The sequence below is a fragment of the Patagioenas fasciata genome, chromosome Z (assembly GCF_037038585.1).
Source record: "Patagioenas fasciata isolate bPatFas1 chromosome Z, bPatFas1.hap1, whole genome shotgun sequence".
In the NCBI taxonomy this organism is placed as follows: Eukaryota; Metazoa; Chordata; class Aves; order Columbiformes; family Columbidae; genus Patagioenas; species Patagioenas fasciata.
In genome coordinates, this window is record NC_092560.1 from 55,696,713 (window position 1) to 55,712,193 (window position 15,481).

A 15,481-nucleotide genomic window follows, 5' to 3' on the forward strand; every position below is an offset into this window, starting at 1 on the left:
GCCACACCTAAGCTCCCAGGCAGAGGTGACACAAACGGGGACGCAGGCGCTGGTCAGTTCAGCCCTGCTGGAAGATCGCTGGGCCTGTTGAGCTCGCTTGTATTTCAAGGCTTCAGGCAGGCGCGGCCTCCCGCTCTTTCTCACAACAAAGCAGAAATCTCAGACACAGTGATAAGGTGCCCAGAGTTTCTCCCAGGCCTGTGTTATCTAACACAGAGCTTCTACTCATCAAGCACACGAGGTCAGTAAGACAATTAGTGTGATGTGTGTGCTTTTTCTACAGACAGGTGCAAGTCACTTGAGCGTATTTACATTTAACTAACCTCCTCGCCAAATCTTCCGCTATATCCCCATACACCTTCTTTTCTCCAGGCAGAACAAGCCCAGTTCTCTCAGCCTTGCCTTGCACAGCAGGATCCTTTGATCACACAGTCCTTTGATCACCTTTGCGGCCTTTCCCTGGACCCTCTCCAGCCCAGCCACATATTTTTTGTATAGCAGGGACCAAGACTGAACACAATATTCCAGGTGTGCCTGACAGGCCCTGAGCAGAGTGGGTCAACGACTTCTTTGTCTTTGCTGCTTATGGCCGTCTTGATGCAGCCCAGCTTCTTGTTCACTTTCTTGCCGTGTCTGTGCTATGAATAGCAAATGAATTTGTATCCTATTTTCCATTGACAGGAAATACCAGAAAACTTCAAAATTGCAGGAAAAGTTCAGACAGTCCCAAAAAACAAAGTTTACCCTGAAAAACAACCTCATTTAATGGATATATGTGATTTCAGTAGGTATTTTTGGTTTTAATTTATGCCTTCCTTTTAAGCTTCTTCACATTCTATCTGCAACTGTACCCATGTAGCACAGCTTAGTATTGGGTTACACAGGAACAGTACTAACTCTCAATACTAGGCAGTCCTAACTCCCAGTCCTGAACATGAACAAACATGTATGCATATATAAGGATATGCATTTTAACTGCTGCTTACAGTATTAAGAACCAACTAGATAACGATCCCTATTTCTGTGATCTATGTAATAGACATTTATATGTCTCCTCTAAAAATGGCATTAATATGAGGTTTTATCACAGAGAGGAGGCAAAAAGCTGCTGCTCTGTATTTTAAAAGTGATAAATTCTTTCCCGGCAAAAGTGAGGCACTGGACTTCCAAGTGACTGTGTTTTTAAATATACCAAATAACGTGGATTGATGCTGCCATAATTGAAATCTGCATTCTCTGATCATGGACTTCACCTCGCTATATCCTTGCACAATACTTGACAGTACAACCCATAGTCTGGTCTGGGCAATGGAAACAGAGTTACAGTCATTTTACTTGTTGAGGATTGTTTGTATTAAAGTGTATTTAAACGTTTCCTTTTGATTCAAAATGCCTGTGTCTTCCATTTGTCCTCTGGTAGTGACGCACATTCCAGGTCTGTCCATAATATTTTCTTGGAGAAATCCCAGTGACTGTTTCTCAGAAACAAGAGCATTGCAAAAACATTATCGAGGTACCTGAAACTACCATCATCCTTTACCCCCTCCTCATTGCCACCAAACCACTCTAGGAACCATCAGAAAACTACCAAAGGGCTGGTGCTTGTAAGCATGGACAGAGGGTGTGGGGGGTTTTGTCAGCTGTAAATTCAATTCCAATAAGAAAACCACCTGGCACTTCAGGGCAAGGAGGAGTTGTAGCCTCAACCAAAGCTGTCAGAGTCTTAGAGCAACACATGTCTGTACCCTGACAGAAAGGGTAACTGAAGGGTCTTAATCTAGTTTGGATTATGCATATTTGTTGCCAAGAACGAGGCAGAGTTTTCCTAGGGAAATCTGCATTACCTCTGCATTGCAGCTGTCAAAAGAAAAACGTGCTTTGGCCTGTCTTATGATTCAGGAAAACAGTAACTATTGACTCTGCAACTTCACGCAGGGATGAAGTCATGACTCTCTGTATTAACGGGTCATATTTTCATCACTAGCATATCTTATTCTGTAAGACCACAGTACGTGGATAAAAGGCAAACTAGCAAAATCTCTGCTAAGATAGAACTTTTTATAAACATCCAATGTAAACTGTTTAAAAGTCATAGATTCAGAAACATGTACAGAAATTTCCACTTGAATTTCCTGGCATCCTGCGAGGTTGTCTTCGAAAACACAAGAGACCCCGTCGCTTCGGAAGCTCGCGCCACGAGCCGGACCAGCCACTGCCGCACTCCGCCTCCCCCGGCGCGCCGCCGTGACGTCACTGCGCCGCGACTCGCGGCCGCTTCTCACCGCCGAGGGGATGGGAGCCGCCGGGGCCGCCGCGTGCAGCTTCCGCCGCAGGGGGCGGGGACTCCGGACTTGTGGGCGGCGCGCCTGGCGCGCGGCACCGCCTGACGTCACGGCTTCCCCGAGAGGGGCAGGGGCACAGCGGGGATCGCCGCATGCAGCCGTTCTGGGCAGAGCCCGGGCTGGACAATGTGGCGCAGCAGCCTGTCCAGCAGAACCTTAAGCGTGTCCAGTTCCCGGGGAGGCTATATCAGGGGCGGGTTGTTTCCGTTGGGAACCGTCTCTGCAGCTCTGCGGGGTCTCGCTTCGGGCGCACAGCTCCTGCTTTCCCTGTGAAGGTCACGCGCTGACCCTAAAACCGGCGGTTCTGCCGCGGAACTGGCCCGCACACACCTCCGGCCCGCGGGGGGGCGCTGTCCGCGAGGGCGCTCCGCCCTGCGATCGCGCGGCGGTCCGGTTGTCAGGCCTGTCGGGAGTTGTGGTCCCGCGCGGCACGTGTGCCGGGCCTAGCCGTGGCCGCCATGCCCAAGGTGCGGGTAGGGAAGCGGCCGCGGCAGGAGCGGCGGGACGGCTGTGCCGGCGGTGAGTGCCGGGCGGGACGGGACAGGCTGGGCGGCGGTGCCCCCGGGAACGGGGGCTAGGGCCGGGTTCGTCCTTGCTGCGGGGATGGCTCGGTGCTGCGAGCGGCCCCGGGGGAGGGCAGCGCCCGGGGGGGAGCGCGGTCCGGGCAGAGAGCGGCGGCGGCCGGTGGCGGTTCCGCGGACGCGGCTGCGGCAGGAGTAACGCCACTTTCTGCCCCAGGGATCCTCTTCAACACCGGGGCCGGGCAGCACATCCTGAAGAACCCGCTCGTCGTCAACAGCATCATCGAGAAGGTGCGTGGCGGGCGGAGATTCCCCCGCAAGGAGAGTCCTGTAGCGCGGCCCCTGACGCGAACCGGCCCTTCGGCGCTCTTGCAGGGACCTTCCTCCTCGGCACTGCTATTGCCTTGATATTGCTGCTTGCTTTTTGTTACTGCTTTATCAGTGTGGCGGCTTGCTTAGTTTTCTGTACATACAGATTCACACAGTCATATAACTGTTTAGTTTGGAAAAGATCTTTAAGGTCATCGAGCCCAACCATTAGCCTAACACTGCCAAATCCACCACTAAACCATGTCCATAGGAGCACCATCTATGCTTCTTTCAAACCCCTCCAGGGATGGTGATTCCACCACTTCCCTGGGCAGGCTGTTCCAATACCTGACAACCCTTTCCGTGAAGGACTTTTTCCTGATATCGAGTATAAACCTCCCTGGCACAACTTGAGGCCATTTCCTCTTGTCCTATCACTTGCTACTTGGGAGAAGAGACCAACATCCTCCATGCCACAACCTCCTTTCAGGCAGTTGTAAACAGTCATAAGGTCTCTCCTCAGCCTCCTTTTCTCCAGGCTAAACAGCCCCAGTTCCCTCAGCTGCTCCTCATCAGACTTGTGCTCCAGACCTCCCAACAGCTTCATTGCCTCCTCTGCACTTTCTCCAGCACCTCGGTGTCTTTCTTATGATTTGGGTCCCAAAACTAAACACAGTATTTGAGGTGTAACCTCTCCATTGCTGAGTACAGGGGTCGATCAGATACTCCTGTTTTCACAGTTTTGCTCCCATCCCTTTCTAAACAATGCTCACACTCCTCTGCTGGCTGATTTTGGCCTTTTACCAAGCTGCACATATGTCGCATGCATTTTGTTTTAAAATTAAATGGTTACTTGAAATTGGTTCTAGAAAAGTAACTGAAATGCTGTTTGTTCTTAGGCTGCCCTACGACGCACAGATGTCGTTCTGGAAGTAGGCCCAGGAACTGGTAACCTAACAGTAAAGATGTTAGAGAAAGTAAAAAAAGTAAGTGGGAATTTCCCCCTCACCTTCCTCAAGCTCAAACCACCTCGTGGCTTAGACTGTGGCAAGCAGAAGGATCTTAATTTGCTTGATTCAATTAAGCAGAATTACTCTACAGATCCTTTTCTTAATATTTGCGTAATTCCAATGAGCTTTTAGCTAGTCATGTAAATTTTGCATGGTTTTATCAAATTATATTGCTGTTACCCATTTATGTGGTAAGTCTGCATGTTTTGGAGGAGGCAGGAAAGATGCACAGCCTTTTTGGGAATTTTAAAGAATGATATAAACCCATAGCAATAGATACAGGTTTTTTTTCACAACTTGAATTTTAACATAAAGTTGTAAATATATACTTTGTTTTCAGGTTATTGCTTGTGAAATTGATCCTAGGCTTGTTGGTGAGCTTCAGAAGAGAGTTCAGGGCACGTGAGTACCAACTGTGGAAACAGCGAGCACTTAGAGCAGCGGAGCTTCTGTGGAAGAACATTGGCATCGTGCATTTCTGAGGATAACCACACTGTATTTTCCCCCAGGTGTCTGGCAAACAAACTTGAAATCAAGGTTGGAGATGTCTTGAAATCAGACTTACCATTTTTTGATACATGTGTTGCTAACTTGCCTTACCAGGTATGGGCTAAACAACATAGCAATACTTCTTTCTCTTTTAATGATGCTTGCCCTGAAGTTATACTAATGAGATTGCTCTTTTCCTCAGATTTCTTCACCTTTTGTGTTCAAATTATTGCTTCATAGACCTTTTTTCAGGTATGTGGAAGAGAGCTCTGCATTACTTGATAGAAAAGCAAAACAAACTTTAAAAAATATTCTCAAATCTAATTTTTTCAGTTCTTAAAATATCAGTTTGATGGGTCAGAGCTGCACTAGGTTTTTTTTCTAATACGAAAACTGCCAGTGCCCAGGAATTAGTGTAAGTCTGTGTATTAAGCACAAGAAAATTGAGTCTTGGCATCAGTGAGTGTCCAGCTGATGAAAACAGGAGTTGCACCTCGTTACATTAGTATTATAACAAATTGTTATTCTGCGGATAAGTAGAGCATTGTAGGATCTCATATGGGTTTCTACCTTAAAAAGGAAGGGTGGAAAGGGTAGGATCGATGCCAAGACACTTCCTGTTGTCTGGTTCAAAAATGCAGCTGCTTAGGTACATCCGTGTGTTATTCAATGTGTCAGCAGTTATTGATTTCGCTCACGGAAGTGCTAATGTTAGTGACGTTACTGGTCGATTTTTTGGAGCTAGAGAGTTTGGATTTGAAGGATTTATCATAGAATTACTCAAAATGATTGGTTACAGTCAGGCACAAAACCCTTGAGACTAGTCTCTTCCATCCTAATCCGTTTAGTGGTATAAATAATCAAATTCTTCTGTAGCTTTAAGGAGATTTAGATGGTTTCACCATGTTTCATGTTGGTTGTTCTTTTAAGAGAGTGAGCTAATTAATGCAGAGTTAGTTTATGACAAAGTTTTATTGCTTCTAAGCAGTGAGGAACATCCTGTGTTTTCTAAGTGTGTTAGTTGGCTTTTGACATAGAAGTTGATTACTTATAATGGATTTTCTCATTTCTGTTATTCTCAGGTGTGCAATACTTATGTTTCAAAGGGAGTTTGCACTTCGTTTGGTTGCAAAACCAGGAACTAAACTGTACTGCAGACTCTCCATTAATACTCAGTTATTAGCTCGCGTGGACCATTTGATGAAGGTACGTTGTTCTGCGTTAGCTAACAGAGCTATCAAAGACAGAAGAATGTTTCTAGGAATGTGAGGATTTGCTGTTTATTCATCTAACTGCCTGGCTTCTCCCGACTAACAGGTTGGAAAGAACAATTTCAGGCCTCCTCCCAAAGTGGAATCCAGTGTTGTCAGAATAGAACCAAAGAACCCACCACCACCTATCAACTTTCAGGTGAGAGTGGCATACTCAATAAATGTGTAGCATATTAGTGATAATATTTAATTTCATTTTTATTTTCCCTTCTTACTGACTTGCATATGCTGTTTTCACTATTAAGTACCAACTATTCATTGGCATTTACTTCCTCTGTTGATGGGTCTTGTGTTAGGATGTCACCTGAGTGTGCCACCATCAATTCAGGTGAACCTTCATTTACAGTACTTCTGACAAGACTGAGATACCATCTCCATGTTGGTTGGGGAGTTGCTAATAATAATGTCCTTTTCTTCATGATTTGTATCTCCCAGAGACCCTTCTGGCTGATGACTTTGTTGGTTATGATCAAAGTGGAATTTATGAGAAGTCTTATGTTCACATGAGTGGGTATCATCTCAGAAGACAGATGTTACAGCATGCTATTCTTAAAGCTAATTTTTAAAGCATTTTGATCTTCAAGACCATTTCAGTCTTGCCTAAGGTTAGCTGTATTTTCTTCAAGTGTCTGCTTCCTCAGCACATAAAATCTGGCCAGTAGTGCCTAGGCACAAAAATGAGCAATCGAAAGGATTTCGTGGGTGAAATGTTTTCTCCTCCATTTCTATTGCCTTGTTCAAGACAGGACTGGTTTTTATTGTTAGAAAGGTATTTTCCTGAAAGATTTTTTTGTGTGTTTAGTACTGTGAAGGTGTCTGTAGTGGCTGTTCCAGTTTGTAGTAGCTGTCTGTTCCATTCTGTAAATTCTGAAATTTTTTGTTTCAGGAGTGGGATGGTCTGGTAAGGATAGCCTTTGTTAGGAAAAACAAGACGCTCTCCGCAGCATTTAAGTAAGTAACTCTATAAAAGGAAACATTTTCAAAGTTTGAGAGTTCATCCAGTGAACCATTTCTTTTGTGCAAATGCAGAGCTGTGTTAGATGCATGCCAGCACAGTCTAGGGTAAACCATGATGGAGGATTTCTGCTGAGGTCACAAGCTTTTTCTTTTCAAGGAAAATTAGGCAGCTGTTGAACAGCTTTGTATAGTAGTTACAGGTTTTTATAATAAAGATTTAAAACCAACCTCAGTTACCTCAAAAAAATAATCTCATTAAAGGTGAGTTTTCATTCTAAACTTGTATTTCTTTCAGGTCAAGTGCTGTAGAGCAGCTGCTGGATCATAATTACCGAATTCATTGTTCCTTACATAATACAGTAAGTGCCTTTTTAGTATATTAAATTCTATTTCTGTGTACTGTGACCTACACACTGGCTTTTGTAAGAGTAAAAAATAAACATTGACAAGCTTAACATGTTAAAAAGATTTTCACGGGACAGTTTGAGGGAGGAACTTCCTTCCTAGAGAAAAATCTAAAATTGTCAGTATGTAACAGCAAAAAAGCTGAAAGCTGAGTATGTTATTAATGTATTGGCTGTACAGGTCTCAAGGACATTAACTGATGTAAGAAAACATTTTGTCTCTGCTTAGCAATACTGCTATGATTCATTTACAGTGAATGAGCTGAAGTATGAAAATTCAGATAAAACAATAGAAGAATATAGTAATCCACACAAGATAAAATACAACTTATTTCTATCACTTGAAAAAATAATTATTCTAAAGCAGAAAATGAACAGATTATTTAAATGAACTATTTCTATGCTATCGATAGCAAATTAATTTGTATCCTATTTTCTATTGACAGGAAATACCTGAAAATTTCAAAATTTCAGAGAAAATACAGACAGTCCTGAAAAATACAGGTTACTCTGAGAAACGAGCCCGTTCAATGGATATAGATGATTTTATTAGGTATTTTTTTGTTTTAATTTATGCCTTTTAAGCTTCTTCACGTTCTGTTTGCACCTGTACACATGTAGCACAGATTAGTATTGGATTACACAGGAACAGTACTAACTCTGTTTTCCTCTCAATACCAGACACTCCCGGCTCCCAGTCTTGAACATGAACAAACATGGGATCCCTATATATGCATTTTTAACTGCTGCTCACAGTATTTAGAAGCAACTAGCAAAAGATCCCTATTTCTGGTATTTGTGTAATAGACAGTATTCCATGTGTCCTCTAAAAGTGGCTTTAATATGGAATTGGCTATTATAATTTCTCTGGAAGCAGACGCAGCCATTCTCTGTATGTCCTGAGGATTAGGCCTTAGTCTATAGCATAATTTGGAAATTTGGGTAATGAAGTGCTATATTCTGCTCTTAGTTCTGTCAGTTAATTTAAGTGACAACATGAACCCTCTTCTGACGTAAGAATTCCTAACTGTTCCTCAGTGTAACAACAAATACAGCTACTGCTCTTTAAAGAAGGAAAGAGAAGAAAGGCTGACAGGTCGGTAGTTCTCAGGTTCCTCTTTTCTACCATTTTTAAAATGAGTGCAATGTTTCCATTCTTCCAGTCACCAGAGACTTTCCCTGACTGTCGTGACTTCTCAAATATCATGGAGAGTGGCTTGGCAAGTGCATCAACTAATTCCCTTAGGACCCTGGGATATATCTCGTCAGGTCCCATAGATTTATATATGTTCAGGCTCCATGAGTGGTCACAGACCTGATCCTCACTAACATGGGAGGGACTTTGCTCCCACAGTCCCCTCTTGCAGTTCATCCACTTGAGAGGTGAGGGAAGAGAGTTTGCCCATGAGGACTGCGACAAAGAAGTTGCTAAGTACCTCATCCATTGTTGCCAGTTCACCAGTCTTGCTCATCACGGGGGCTACACTACCTCTGGCCTTCCTGTTCTGGCTGACCTACCTGTAGAAGCCCTTCTTGTTATTCTTTGTGTCCCTTGCCAAGTACAGCTCCAGCTGCACCTTGGCCTTCTTGACCCCATCTCTGCACAACCGCAGAGCGTCCCCTGTGCTCTTCCCATGATCCCTGTCCCTGCTACCACTGCCTGTGCATTTCCTTCTTGCCCTGTAGTTTGTCCAGCAGGTCTCAACTCAGCTGTGCTGGCCTCTTGCCCTCCTTACCCCATTTCTTACAGCTGGGGATTGGGAGCTCTTGCACTCTATGGAAAGCATCCTTAAAGCTCTGCCAGCTCTGTTCTGCTCCCTTGTCCCTGAGGGCAGTTTCCCAGGGGTCATGTTCACTAACTTAACTCCTTGAAGAACTGGAAGTTGACTTTCCTACCATTCAGGGCAATCAGGTGTGGTGTCACATCCCCCCTGGTAGGGCTGTCTCTTACTGGGCCTAGAAGTTATCCTCAGTGCATTCCAGGAGTCTCCTGGATTGCCAGCAGCTCACTGTGCCACTTTTCCAGCACATGTCAGGGTGGTTGAAGTCCCCCAGCAGGACAAGAGCCTGAGAGTGTGATGCCTCCTGTAGCTGGAGTAAGAAGGCTTCATCAATAGCCTCCCCCTGACTGGGTGGCCCATAGTAGACACCAGCCACAAGGTTTCCTTTGTTACCTCATTCTCTGACTCTTCCACTGATCGCTCCAGTCATGGGATCTGTCCCACCAAGTTTCAGTCATCGCCACAAGACTGTAGCTTTCTAGCAGCACGGTGGCTTCCAGTTCCTCCTGTTTGTTGCCCATGCTGCGTGCATTGGTGTAGAGGCACTTCAGCTGGGCTGTTGGCTGCATCACGTTGTTAGAGGAACCTCCTTAGTTCTTCAGAAGTATTTCACTGGAGTTTTCCTGTTGGCCTCAGTTACCTCAGGAGTCCCTGCCTTGTCTCCATAAGACTTCAGGTGTGGTCCAGTGAGGCCAACATGTCTCAAGGCCACTGGCTGAGGGTCCTCACTAACACCCCACCCCTCTGTCCTTTGTGGCTTGTGCCACAGCTTGTCACAGCCTATATCGTCTCCCTCCCCCATCATGTCTAGTTTAAAACTCTGTTGATGAGCCCAGGTAGCTCATGTGCAAAGACCCTTTTCCCCCTTTGAGAAAGGTGAATTCCATCTGACACCAGCAAACCTGTTGTTGTGTAGGCCATGCCATTATCAAAAAACCTGAAATTGTGGTGATGACACCAGCCACAGAGCCATGTATTAATAGATTGTATCTGTCTGTTTCTTCTAATGTCACTGTCCACAAATGGAAGGAGGGAGGATAAAATAACCTGTGCTCCCAGTTCCCCCGTCCCAAGGCCCTGAAGTCTCTTGATCACCCCTGGACACCTTCATCACCACCCAAATATAAGACCAGCAATGGGTGGTAGTCTGAGGGCCATACCAGTCTGAGAAGTTTCCTGGTGATGTCCTTAATCAGGGCCCCAGGAAGGCAGCAGGCTCCCCTAAGAGGAGGGTCTGTTTGAGTCCTCTGTTCCCCTCAGAAGGGAGTCACCTACAACTACAACCCATCTTTTCTTCATCATGGAGGTTGTTGTAATATAGGGGATAGGCCTTTCTGATTCTGTCAATACTTGTGGTGTAGATGTACTTTCATTTTCCTCATCCATTGTGGCCTTCTACATTCAGAGCCTCATACCTGCTGTACAGAGACATCTGGGAGGGCAAGGTGGGTTTCACCTGCCAGCCTGAGTGTGGATTTGCCTCCATTCACTCCCCAGCCTGAGTGTGGATTTGCCTCCATTCACTCCCCAGCCTGAGTGTGGATTTGCCTCCATTCACTCCCCAGCCTGAGTGTGGATTTGCCTCCATTCACTCCCCAGCCTGAGTGTGGATTTGCCTCCATTCACTCCCTTGAGCTAGTGTCTGCAGTTTGGCAGGGTGAGGATACAGGAGTCCTTTGATCTTGTGGTTTTACTGGTGGCTGTTCCTGTCTCAGGGAGGCCAGAGCACGGTCCCACCAGTCTATCATCTCCTCCTCTGTCTCCCTGATGTTTCTTGACCTTTCTACTTCAGCATAAAAAAACTGCACTGAAAATATACCTGTCTCTCTAAAGTAACAAATTTGCAAATAACTTCTATTTTAACATTTGTAACAATTCTTGATGACAGTTGAACAGCAATGGCTGCTTTCCTGTTATTTTTGCGTGTTCTTTGCCAGGCAGCGCATCTTAAAAATGCTGTAAGCTGAAGTATAAATTGGTAGAAATGGTAATAGAAATGTTTTACTCTTTCAGACTGCTGCATGGCTTCAATTCCGAAGGCATCCATTTCTCATAGATGCTACCGCAAGCATGGAAGATGGTCTGTGTTTTGTCACCAAAGCCTCACATCAGAGTGACTGCTGTGAGACCAACTCTTCTCACAAAAGGGGTGGACAGAACACAACATCCACACTCTAGTTCTTATTAAATCTTACATGCAGTTTTATCACAGAGAGGAGGCAAAAAGCTGCTGTTCTGTATTTTAAAAGTGATAAATTCTTTCCCGGCAAAAGTGAGGCGCTGGACTTCCAAGTGACTGTGTTTTTAAATATACCAAATAACGTGGATTGATGCTGCCGTAATTGAAATCTGCATTCTCTGATCATGGACTTCACCTCGCCATATCCTTGCACAATACTTGACAGTACAACCCACAGTCTGGTCTGGGCAATGGAAACAGGGTTAGTCATTTTACTTGTTGGAGATGGTTTGTATTAAAGTGTATTTAAACACTTCTTTTTGATTCAAAATGCCTGTGTCTTCCATTTGTCCTCTGGTAGTGACGCACATTCCAGGTCTGTCCATAATATTTTCTTGGAGAAATCCCAGTGACTGTTTCTCAGAAACAAGAGCATTGCAAAAACATTATCGAGGTACCTGAAACTACCATCATCCTTTACCCCCTCCTCATTGCCACCAAACCACTCTAGGAACCATCAGAAAACTACCAAAGGGCTGGTGCTTGTAAGCATGGACAGAGGGTGTGGGGGGTTTTGTCAGCTGTAAATTCAATTCCAATAAGAAAACCACCTGGCACTTCAGGGCAAGGAGGAGTTGTAGCCTCAACCAAAGCTGTCAGAGTCTTAGAGCAACACATGTCTGTACCCTGACAGAAAGGGTAACTGAAGGGTCTTAATCTAGTTTGGATTATGCATATTTGTTGCCAAGAACGAGGCAGAGTTTTCCTAGGGAAATCTGCATTACCTCTGCATTGCAGCTGTCAAAAGAAAAACGTGCTTTGGTCTGTCTTATGATTCAGGAAAACAGTAACTATTGACTCTGCAGCATCGTGCAGGGATTACACAAACTATTCAGCCACAATTTCGAGATGCATCTGCTACCTGACAGGACGTGTAATTTGCAAGATGTGGTAAAAAGCTGCTGAAATCCAACTGCATCTGTCCTTCCACTCCTGTTTGGTACCTGCTGTAAACCACAGCCTGGCTGTGGCTCTGGGGGTACATGCAGGAAGAGGAGGGAAGGCACCATTTCTCAGGTAGGGTGTCTTAATCTTCAGAGGCTTTTTAGAAAGTGCGATTTCCCTAGAGCAGCTCCAAATAAACCCACTGGGACTAAACCATAACCTCTACTATCACCTGCTAACAAAAGCTGCTGCCTTCTGTTTCCTTGTTTTCTTCTCTTAACTCTGATGGATGACATTCTTTAACAACTGCTCAGAAAGATGGGTGATCTTCTGCAAAACTAAAGTCAGGACACTGCTCTGGGCAACTTCTTCCTCTATGACAATTTTGTACAGAAGTGTTAGTTAGCTTCAAGTAAATATCCCATCTGAAATCAGAGGCCTTCTTAAAAGTGTAATTACAATGTGCTTTCAATGTGAAACCATTTCCATAGCGCAAGAGAACTTTTGTATTAATAAATTCGGACGTACAATTCATGTAATAGCTTACTTTTATTAAACACATGTAAAATCTACATTGTTTCAGTTTTCATGTTTACACACAGGAGGATTTTTTTTTTTTTTTAATCTTGATGCAACAAGAGCGTCCCGTAGCCTATCTTGCTATGGGAGATACAAACATGAAACACGACAAGAATTCCTGGCTCATTTAACTCTCTTTTCATTGCCTTCCCCTTATTTCCCTCCAGGCCTGGCACAGACAGACAGGCCTGCCTTCCAAAAGCAATTGTTCAACAGCTCCAAGGGAAAGTCTGCTGACACAAACTCCTGGAAACAGGGAGAACTCCTAGAGAGTTCTACAATTCTTCATTTGACAAAAAGTCTTACATGAAAGATCAATCTTTTTTGGATACTGACTTGCAAAAATAACGTGAGTGCCACCAGCTAAGAAGTGCTGACACACATGGTGCCATTTGTGAGAGTTCAGGTACTTGTGGGATTTCTGTTAGCACTAGGTAAAGGTATTGCGCAAAATCCTCAAATGACGTAATTTCACCCCACTTTTCAGTTGCTGGCACTGTACGAAGGGAAAAATAGGCATGAGCTACTTTATTTTAAAGCAACAGAGCTACTCAAACTACCTGCAAACTACAGTTAATGTACACGTAAGTTTCTCATGCATCAAAAGCTAAATTTTAACAGTATGTGAAAGGCAAAAGTTTGCATTTAGCTATATCCCCATAGTTTGACAACGCAGAGGTCAGATCATACCTTTACGCTGACAGTATTATCACGCCACGCCACATACTGTATAGCTGCTTTATGCTAAGATACAACTCTCCTCAGTGCTTAAACATGACCCTTTTATACATCAACTATTTTTTTTCTCTCTTTTTTTTTAATTACAGAGAAAAATGTTAGAATTTTATAGCCATTTTCATGGCATTCAAATAAATCTAGATTCCAGATTTTTCAAAAGGAGGATGGAATGTCCAGCTGTTTGTCCACTCCAACAGCTCTTGTAGTTCCTGTTCAAATGATATGGCACATCCTGTGAAATGACACTAGCCAGCAAAAATGAAAGTCTAAATACACGTTAAAAACGTACACGCACTAAAAGTAATTCATACTGACAAATAAGGAATGTCGTTCATTAAGGCTGTGCTTCAGGAGGATGTTCAGGGTTAAGTAGCCTTCAACAAGGCACCAAACGGGAAGAGGTCAGCACAGCTGTCTCTGGAAGAGGAGGTATGTACAACCACTAGTGAGGTGTGCATGCACGCAAACACAATTTATATCTGCACAGCTGGTCTTCGTAATAAAACTGAACACAGCTAAAAGGAAATACTGCAGCTTTTTAATGGCCACATTTTTACTTCATTATTAAAACACGGCCGATATTTCCAAACATAAAATTCACACTTTGAATAAATGAAATATTTTAAACAAAGTGCTTCACAGATCTGAACCCCGCACGCCTGTGCTGTCTGGTCTAGAAGCATTTTGTAGACATTGGAGCATTTCACACGAATCTGAAAATGTCACTCAGGTGAATAAGAAACAGGACATTTCCACAGACATTTCTAACAGTTTTACACTTTCAAGTAATTGAGTTCTTACGGCCACTGGGATTTGTAACAAATGTTGTGCTACAGCAGTACGGGTTCGTGGATTCCTTTAGCAGCAAAGGCCCCTTTCAAAGGGCACGTGGTCTTTTCGGGTTGATCTGTTTACTGGCCTGTTCCTCCTCTTGCAGAGCTGCCCGGAAAGATTTCACTTTGTCTTTAAAGAAAAAGAGAGAGTAAATGCTGATGTGCCTGTGCTCAACACAGATCTTGAAACTAAGCCCTGATGCTCGGCATCCTGGCCCCAATGCACAACAAAGAACATTCTTCTGCAAAAACAGCTGACGCCACAAACTACAAGAGGATTGAGAGAAGCTTAAATTCAATACTCACCACACAAACAAGTTGCTTAGCAACTCAGTCCCTTCTGAGATGCCACCCCTGTTTCTAAGCAGGAGAGGGCTGGAAGCTGCACAATTGCATTCCCAGCATGAAACCTCTTCACACCTAAATTCTGCTTCTAACTTACAGAGTACAGGGAGATTCACACGACACACACCCTTCTGCTTCCAAGCAGCTTCCAACCATGCTCAGAGGCACACAGGATTGTATTTAGTGTACAGTCTCTTCTGTACATCCAAAGCCCAGCAGAGTAAACTCTACTCCCCTCGTGTTCTTCTATGAATGTGAAAAGCATTTATGATTATATTTTAGAAGTTCTTCACTGTAAAGACATAAACGTATCATTTGTTTCATCGTAACTGTAAGAGGAATGGGAGAAACCTCAGATAGGAAGTGCGGCATCCTTTCATATTTCTGTTCCTGTCCCCTTCCACTCTCCAGTAATAACAATAATAATAATAAGAAGAATAAGAATAAGAATAAGAAAAAGAAGAAGAAGAAGAAGAAGAACAAGAAGAACAAGAAGAACAAGAAGAACAAGAAGAACAAGAAGAACAAGAGTAAAATACCACTCCACCCCTCAGCTCCCAGCCACACCCTTGAATTTTTACCAGTACACCATGCTGTCCGGAGTACAAATTGTTACAGAAACTAGAAGGAAGAATTAATCTGCAGTTTGTTTTTCAACAAAGAGAGGCTGACAAAATTCAGACCAAAAGGCTGCTGAAGGAAAAAGAAAGCTAATAAACAAGCTCCTCAGAGCTCGATGGTACTTGTAAGCACACTCTTAAAAATGACATTAGGCTGC

At 44.0% G+C, this 15,481-nt stretch overlaps 2 protein-coding genes across 4 annotated transcripts in view; one reads left to right on the forward strand and one right to left on the reverse strand.

Moving 5' to 3' along the window:
- Positions 1-2,369: 2,369 nt before the first annotated feature.
- DIMT1 (DIM1 rRNA methyltransferase and ribosome maturation factor) lies at positions 2,370-11,594 on the forward strand. The gene is made up of 12 exons (XM_065861684.2): positions 2,370-2,861; positions 3,081-3,154; positions 4,072-4,158; positions 4,523-4,584; positions 4,692-4,785; positions 4,874-4,923; positions 5,754-5,877; positions 5,989-6,081; positions 6,829-6,893; positions 7,195-7,258; positions 7,750-7,856; positions 11,098-11,594. Exons 1-12 carry the CDS (start codon positions 2,801-2,803, stop codon positions 11,138-11,140), a joined length of 924 nt encoding a protein of 307 aa, XP_065717756.1. The 5' UTR covers positions 2,370-2,800; the 3' UTR covers positions 11,141-11,594.
- Positions 11,595-12,738: 1,144 nt separating this feature from the next.
- The window catches only part of KIF2A (kinesin family member 2A), a 58,256-nt gene continuing 55,513 nt past the window's right edge, over positions 12,739-15,481 (reverse strand). For all 3 annotated transcript variants that reach the window (XM_065860289.2, XM_065860292.2, XM_065860293.2), the window contains one exon: positions 12,739-14,488. In XM_065860289.2, the coding sequence (XP_065716361.1) occupies positions 14,403-14,488 (86 nt within the window). In that variant the 3' untranslated portion in view covers positions 12,739-14,402. The remainder of the gene's footprint in view (positions 14,489-15,481) is intronic.

What these genes read in the sequence shown, in the direction of transcription:
- DIMT1 (XM_065861684.2), top strand. Translation starts at nt 2,801, where the DNA reads ATGCCCAAGGTGCGGGTAGGGAAGCGGCCGCGGCAGGAGCGGCGGGAC. An exon ending in GCGGGACGGCTGTGCCGGCG is followed by an intron (nt 2,862 to 3,080) that starts GTGAGTGCCGGG and finishes TTTCTGCCCCAG; the next exon opens with GGATCCTCTTCAACACCGGG. An exon ending in GATATAGATGATTTTATTAG is followed by an intron (nt 7,857 to 11,097) that starts GTATTTTTTTGT and finishes TTACTCTTTCAG; the next exon opens with ACTGCTGCATGGCTTCAATT.